The sequence below is a fragment of the Natator depressus genome, chromosome 8 (genome assembly GCF_965152275.1).
Source record: "Natator depressus isolate rNatDep1 chromosome 8, rNatDep2.hap1, whole genome shotgun sequence".
Lineage (NCBI taxonomy): Eukaryota > Metazoa > Chordata > Testudines > Cheloniidae > Natator > Natator depressus.
Genome location: NC_134241.1, coordinates 69386736 through 69394781, shown reverse-complemented (window position 1 = coordinate 69394781; position 8046 = coordinate 69386736). Strand labels below are relative to the sequence as shown.

Here is an 8046-nt window from a genome sequence, read left to right as displayed (position 1 = left end):
ACAAACCTCATCTGCTAACATTGTTTGAAATGCTTTCAGTAAGTTTTATTCCTAATTAACTCTAAGTAGATCTACAAGTCCAAGGTTGTCTGTACCACTGGTGAAATCAGCTTGTGGTGTAACAATAATTAATAGCCTGATTGGATGTCTGGTTAGCTAACAATAGAGCATAGTCGAGAAAATGTCTATAAAAGATATTAATTCACTTGCAAACTGTAATGCAAATAATTTTTTCCTTCCATGTCCAAATCTGTGGCAACATTTTTTGCCATCCAACTTGCACACCTGGCCATCGTTATAAGCAGGTGTGCAACTCCACCCAATTCAGTGGAATTACGCTGCTTATGTCCGTTCTGAATTTGGCCTTTCTTTTCATGCACAGTTTAAATGCACAGCAGAAGGTTAATTCTGATTTATGTTAGACTTTAAAACTGCTACAACGCAAATGTAACTATAGGGTAGATCAAATGGTACACACATTTAGCAATGCTGAAAGTAAAAAGCTAAGAGTAAAACATCCCTTTAAAATAAATTATCAGAAGGAAAATGTTAGTAATATAGCAGAATTAGCAGCTATATTAATTTTTTCTTTCAAAAGGAGGAATATGATGATACGAATGTTGGGTTTCCCCTAATCCACAAGTAGCTATTTTAAGTTCCTTTTAGGATGACCATATGGAACATTAGCAGCTGACAGCTGAAAGGAAAACTTGATGATATATCAAGCTCTATCAGATGATACAACTAACTAGTTTTCCAACTAAGTTACTTAAAGCAGATTAGTTGCTAAAAACAAACTGAGCTTGAAGCGGTAACAATGGACCCATAAATAAAACCAAAAATGGTTTTGTTCATAAAATGTTTTCATACACTGTAGATAAACCTTAAAATATATTTAAAAATATATATTTTTGGTAGCAAAGAAGTGAAGAAATCTAAATCAAAATATATTCTAATTTTTACATAATTATATATATTTATAGTTTACCAAAATACTCTTTTTCTTAATACATACATACTGTAACACTGTATACACAAATGTAATTATAAATGTATTATTGAAATCCATTAGAAATACCCTCAAGTCAGAGTCAACTTTAAAATTTTCCAGCTGTATACAAAATTGTTGCAATTTTCATAAATTTAACTTCAGTGCATTTGCAGTAGTCATTAATCAGAAATCTCTGGCTGTTCAAAGTCTCTGCTGGGTGTCTTAGTTTAATGTTTTAATGTATCTAGGGATGAAGAGTTCTCCTCTCAGTGAGCAGTTTCTTTCCCTCAACATTGCTCCTCCAGGAAGAAATGGGATTTTAAGAGTTGAACAGCTTTCATCGAAGCAGCAAGGCTTTAGTATTGAACATATTCAGACTGAAGGGACTGTGCAGAGGAGAAACAGAAACTGGTGTTAACATTCAGTTTAAGAGAAGTCACTTTAAACAACACACACAACTTGTACCTTCAAATCAAGAAATTGTATTTCTAGGAGAAAAAAACAGATTAAGCCATAGAGGAAAACAGGACTATTCCAAGGTCTCCTGTACATAGGCCAAAAAATGAATGTATTTTGGACTATAATATAGCAAATGCACCAAAAATGGGCAAGAGCTATATAAAACAGATGCATCTTTTCTGTATGTAGATTTATATTTACTAGCTTTCCCTCGTCAGTTCATGCTGAAGTTTTAGGTAACAGCATTACTTTTAAATGTTTTTAGGTATCAAGATGTATTGTTTGTGAGTAACTGGGATAAAAAATTCTTTAAAGATATAACTGGCATTGTCCTTTTATATAATTCATTACATTTTAATTCAATTACTTCTAATTCAGAGAATTCTAGAAGTTTTTTTCTTTTTAATGAAAACCTTATGAAATTCAAATCCAACATACAGACAATACCCTTAAAACTGATCTCAATAGAAAAAAAAATGTGATTGTAGTTATCGTAATTTAATTGTTTTCATTCTCTCTCAAACAATGAGAATGAAAATGCTACTAAAATATACAATGCACTTTACAGATTTTGATTCAGATGACACAGGAAACATGTAAGGTATGGGTAATTACTGTGAAAGGAAGCAAGAAAGCAAAACATAATTAAATACAGTGGAACATTCTAGAGATAATTAGCAAAATGAAAAAAACAAAAAAGAGAAAGGACTGAATAGTTTTTGCAAGCAGTTAACATGGAGTAGCAGACAGAAAATTAGTACAGCTAAGAGGATGGCATGATCACCTTTACTGGTTGGTTTATCTGCATCTGGTTATCCACAATATTTTACAACTATTCAGTCTTGCAATTGGTAGTGTATCAGTTAAAAACTAATATGACTTTATATTAAAAAGGATTGTAAAATTCAGATTGACATGGTCTAACTGTATTTCTGTCTGTATTTCTTCCAATACAGATGTAATCTGTGTCAGTTGTGTTAGAGCAGTAGCTTTGTAATTAATGAAGATAGATAAATGTTCACCAATTCTAATAAAATTGTACTGATGAATAAAAATTACTTTTACTTTGAAAGTTCATCACAGTTGCCTTAAAATATATTTGAAAAACAATTATAAACTATATCAAAATATACTTAAAGAGTAGCAATGCAATAGGATTACAGAGGACTGTTGGGAAAAGACCCCAGCTTTCCCTAGTGTGAACTCCAAGGAAGCTAGGAATCTGAGATTTATCCAAAGGCTGATTCAAGATGATTTTTTAAAAAATGATTAAAACACCATTAATTCATCCAGAGGCTAGATTACCATCCACAATAGAGCTAAGTTAAAAAGTAGTTTAAAAATCCCCCCAAAAATTAATTTTTTTTTCAGAAAGCCTATATATCTGTTCAAACACACATGCTTTTATGGAGTTCAATAATCAGAGATATAACTCCAAAGTATTTGGCACACCGTGGATGTTTCTGACAGCATCTGAGTGCTTTCTTTCATATGTTAAACCCACCCCCCCCTCCCACTTTCTATATAAATTTTTGAACAGCTTTCACTAGAGTAGCAAGGCTTTAGTAATGAATATATTCAGATTGAAGGGACCGTGTCTTTATATATGAGAGTAAATATGTAAAGACAGGTCATTGTAAAAGAAAGAAAAGACAGAAAGAGGTCTTTAAAATGGCAAACTACTTTACTACAGGGGTTAGGACCACAAGGGAATTGAAAACCTGCACCACGCTATTTTTCCTGATCTACCCACTGGCAATTGTGCCAGATTATTAGCCCTGTTAAGAAAGTCTGTGAGGCAATCCATTACTGTACGTAATTGATGTTGAAGGGTCCGTATTTCTTTTTGTCCACAAATACTTAAGATTTCTGCTGGTCTCAAAGCTATTTTAAGACCATTTTGTTAAAGCAACATTTTATTGACTGAAATGTAGTCCCTGTGGAATTGTAAAGTTTTTGCAGTGATCTCTTAAAAACTAAAGTCAAAGTAGAGCTGACTAACTTCTTCCATCACAAACTTGAAAGCTTAAAAATTAACTCTATATAATTGGGCGTTTCAGAATAATGGATGATTCTTTAGCTTTTGATAGGTGCACAATGACCAGACAGCAATTAGGAATGGGTCATTAGTTGACTCAAAGAACTAAGAACGGCACATCATTACTTAATAGTAAATTGTAACTCATGATTCTGGAATCACAATTTAAGTAACATTTTAATTCTGGGATTCAAGCTGCAATTCTTGATATTAGAAGATCTGTGCTTTATCACAACATGGAACATCAGGATGTGAAAGATAAAAATCCATAGCAACATATCAAAAAGAAGAACAAATAAGTATATAGCACATGTACAGAGAGATTCAAACACTGATCACTTGTTTTGGTTTGTCTTTTAAATGCTTGTCACAGATGGGTAGGAGTTTCTGTCTTGTGATGTACACTGCTGTTTTCAGCATCTCCACCTCCTCGTCATCTCGAATTAATAGCAATAAAAGATCCTCCTCCCACTGTTCTAAATCATTTTCTAAGTACAGTGAAGAACTAAATTGAATTTTAAAAATGGTAATTTCCTCACATACATCATCATTTGGCCATGGTAAGGAGCTCTTCATTTCTTTGCAGATTAAATCTTGTTGCTATTATCCCCAATACATTTCCTATTAAAAGCTTGTTAAGCTACAATGGTAGCTATAATTACAACTAAATTGCTGAAAAGTGCAATGGCCTTGTTTAGTTTTATTTACTTGAAATTTTAATTTTTTTTATTTGTACAAAAATAAAGCATTTTCTTCTTCTCCGTGATTGCAATCACAGTTGTAGCAAATGTTTTTTTTAAACCTTCTTTTCCGGGGGGGGCGGGGGGGGGCCTGAAAAACTGTCTACCTAATGTTTTGGATCCCATAATATAATCCTTGTTTTACTGCCTGTGGATTGTATTTATCTTTTTTCACTACTTCAGTTAACATTTTAGATCTGTGTACATGTGCACTTTAAGTATGACCTACCATATTGAATTTGAATACTAATGTTTTTTTTTAAACTCCCTGAATCCACATTGGAAGTTATCTGGCTTTGACAAAACTCAGACATGGTCTATTCTGAAGACAAGCAGAATTTAAAATGTGAAAATAAAGAATTAGTCATAAAAGTGTTTTTCCTAATGAACATGATGAGGCAATAAAAGTAAACTGAGTAATAAAAATAAGTAAACTAAGTTAAAAGGGATAATTTTAAAAAGGATATCCATAAGATCTCACTGGAGCTTTCTTTTGGCATCCTGGTGTGGTCTGATACAATAGCCAACTTGATATTTTATGCCTAATCATCAGACTAGGGCTTGTCTACATATTGCCTATAGTGGCCTTCATGCACACTAGCAGGGGTGTAAATTCTAATGCACACCAGTGTGTTCTGCACTAACTGGCCCATGTGGATTCTGCTCGTGAGCTCTAAAAGTTCCCTAGTATGCATTAACAGAGTCCTGTTTCAAATGCGGCTACATTAATGCACACTAGAGAACTTTTAGTGTGCACCAGCAGGGTCCACATGGGCAAGTTAATGCACGACATGCTGGTGCACATTAAAATTTACACCCCACTGGTGCATACTAAGACACTGTGTGGACAAGCTGCTAATTACTCACAAAGGGCCTGATCCAGCAAAGCACCTAAAAGAATAACATTAAGGATGCAAATAGTCATACTGACTTCAATGGAATTACTGATGTGCTTCAAGTCAAGCTAGGGTTGTTGGAACAATCTGTATACTGGGGGTGCCGAGAGGCACTGAACCAAACATAGTTTTCTTGCTATTTTAAAGACAATTTGAAAAACATGGAAACAATATCCATATCCAGTATGTTGTAAATTTACAAGTAAAAGGATAATTATTCTAACTACTAGTGTGGCAAACTCACTCTGCAATTTGAAAATCAAAGATCTCATGGGAACTTTCTCATGGCATCCTGGTGTGGTTAATGTATCATATAGCAACATATGACAAATGGAAAAAAGGGAAATGGATAACATCTCATTTATATAGATTGCTATGAAATGTAAAAAATTGATAAGGGATTCTGAAGACATCAGGGAAAAATCAATAGCTGTAAAGCTAAGAACAATAAGATGGAGGAGTGTGTTTCTTTTTTTAAGATATGAGGGGGAAAAATCCAAGCAAGGTATTATAACCAGTAAGTACCTTTAGTAGATGGAGGTATGCATTACCTAGACACAAATAAGAAAGGAGCCCCAGCCATAACTTAATTTCTTCACCTATTTTGATTAGTGTCATATTCCTGTTGTTAATGTCTAGCTTTTAGTCTTATTACTGGGGTTCAAAAATGACTTTAATAGAGGAAGACTTTTACCTCAGAAGAAAAATTTCGGCACAGGTGACTAAAATAGCTGAGAAAGGAGAGGTAATTGAATAACTAACCCAAAAATGGTAGCAGGTGCTCTCAGCCAGTCAGCTGTTTTTCATTTTCTGAGAGTGTGAGAACCCAAAAGAGAAAGGTGAACTGCCATAATGGAGCAGAGTTGCCTTGGCTTAAATCAGAGGTCTTCAATCTGTGAGGCATGCCCACTTAGCAGGGCATGGAGTAATGTTCGCAGGGCGCAGCTGGGGCCCAGCCCCCACAGAGGGCAGGGAGAGAGCACCGCCCAGATCCACTCCATGGCTGCAGGCCAAGGGTCCGTTCCCACCCCCATCTATGGCCCTAACCTCGGCCCCATTACCCTTGTCCATGTTCCCCCCGGAGCCATGGCCCTGCTCCCAGCTCCGTGAGAGGGGGTGTGAGGTAAAAAGTTTGGGGACCACTGGCTTAGGTAAAGGAGGAGATGCTGTTTTTCCACATGCAGGTAATGAGAGATCAGAGGGGAGAGAGGAGGAATGTTTACTTTAATTTGCATGCACCACTTTCAATTTTTTCAAATGGAAGCATGTATCTACCACAGTTGCTTGTACATTTTATTTACAACAATAACAACTGATGAATAAAAAAAATTAATGGACTGTAGCCTGTAACTAAGCTGCTAAAAATAAGAAAAATGGTCCCATCCAAATGTATTTCAGGGAAAAGCCAGAGTTACACAGTCTTTTACACTGTACCTTGGGCTCTGTCAGATTGAAGAGTATTGCAAGCTCTCCACTGAAAATGCCAGCGTTTCAGCTCCAAGATTTTCAAATCTAGCAGATGTTGATACTAGTATGTGAGCTGATCGCAACAATTACAACTGTGCATGGAAAGAGACATGCTAGGACCAAAATCACACAAGACTAAGATCAATATCAACACCTTGAAATACAGCTGGAAACAAACAGGAAGCCATTGGGGTCTTCGGCACACTGGCGAAATTGTTCAAAGCCAATCTGACTAAAATAAATCACTGCATTCTGCATCATCTGTAGCTTCCAAATGCCCTTCAGAGTTAAACCCACGTATAGCATGATGAATTTCTAAGATCATGAAGGAGTGTTATTGAGGCCAGGTCCACGAAGGGAAAACTGTCACAAACATTAAGGAACACTTCTAACCATCAAGATTATACAGAAGAGGAAAAACATTCATATCATCCAAATGATGAGACTACTTAACGGTGAGAAGTTTACAGGAAATTGAGTATTTAACACTTTAACTATTCTGATGATGAATACTGCTATTTTTAATAATATTTTAATTTGCTTCCAAGGTACCTGCCTGAAATGCAGTCAGTCAGTCAGTGGAGCCTTCTGTCGTATAAGCCCTGATTCTCTCTACCTGCACTCCTATCCTCTTCCCTGCACTTTCCTGTCTGTGAATTCAGTTGTATAACATATAGATATCTGGGAACATTCATCAAGGAGGATTTAAAAAAAAAAAAAAAAAAAAAAGAACCAAGAACATTCACAGCTCTCCATGAAGTTCAAGATCCTTATTTTGCTGCATGGCTTATTCCATTGTTTTAAAATGTCCATGCCTGCAAGAATGAATCCGAGCAAGTGGTGCTGTGTTACTAGATTATCCTGTCCTAAAAACTAGACAATTATCCTGGCTAGTCATTAGACACCCTACATTTATATTTAATCTGAGAACAAGATCTAGGTACAGCTTCCTTTAAGAGGATCCTGTGTAAGGAAGTTACATGCATGGATGCCATGGAATTCAAAATGTCCCTAGTAGGGCTGTCAATTAATTGCAGTTAACTCAAAACAAATTAACTATTAAAAAATTAATCGCGATTAATCCCAGTTTTAATTGCACTGTTAAACAATAATAGAATACCAATTGAAATTTATTATAAATATTTTTGGATGTTTTTCTACATTTTCAAATATATTGATTTCAATTACAACACAGAATGCAAGTGTACAGTGCTCACTTTATTATTTTTTATTACAAATATTTGCACTGTAAAAAAGATAAAACAATTTCTTTAGTTTTCAATTCACCTCATACAAGTACTGTAGTGAAATCTCTATCATGCAAGTGCAATTTACAAATGTAGATTTTTTTTTGCTATATAACTGCACTCAAAAACAAAACAATGTAAAACTTTAGAGCCTACAAATCCACTCAGTCCTACTGCTTGTTCAGACTATACATTTTATTGAAGACTG

At 35.1% G+C, this 8046-nt stretch overlaps 1 protein-coding gene across 5 annotated transcripts in view; it reads right to left on the bottom strand.

Annotated features, from left to right (window-relative positions):
* Positions 1-1002: 1002 nt before the first annotated feature.
* The window catches only part of CDC14A (cell division cycle 14A), a 109455-nt gene continuing 102411 nt past the window's right edge, over positions 1003-8046 (bottom strand). For 2 of the 5 annotated variants that reach the window (XM_074961253.1, XM_074961254.1), the window contains one exon: positions 1007-1377. In XM_074961253.1, coding sequence (XP_074817354.1) covers positions 1348-1377 — 30 coding nt within the window. In that variant the 3' untranslated portion in view covers positions 1007-1347. Of the gene's footprint in view, positions 1378-8046 lie in introns of all 5 variants that reach the window. The other 3 variants (XM_074961251.1, XM_074961250.1, XM_074961249.1) reach the window with 3 other exon arrangements.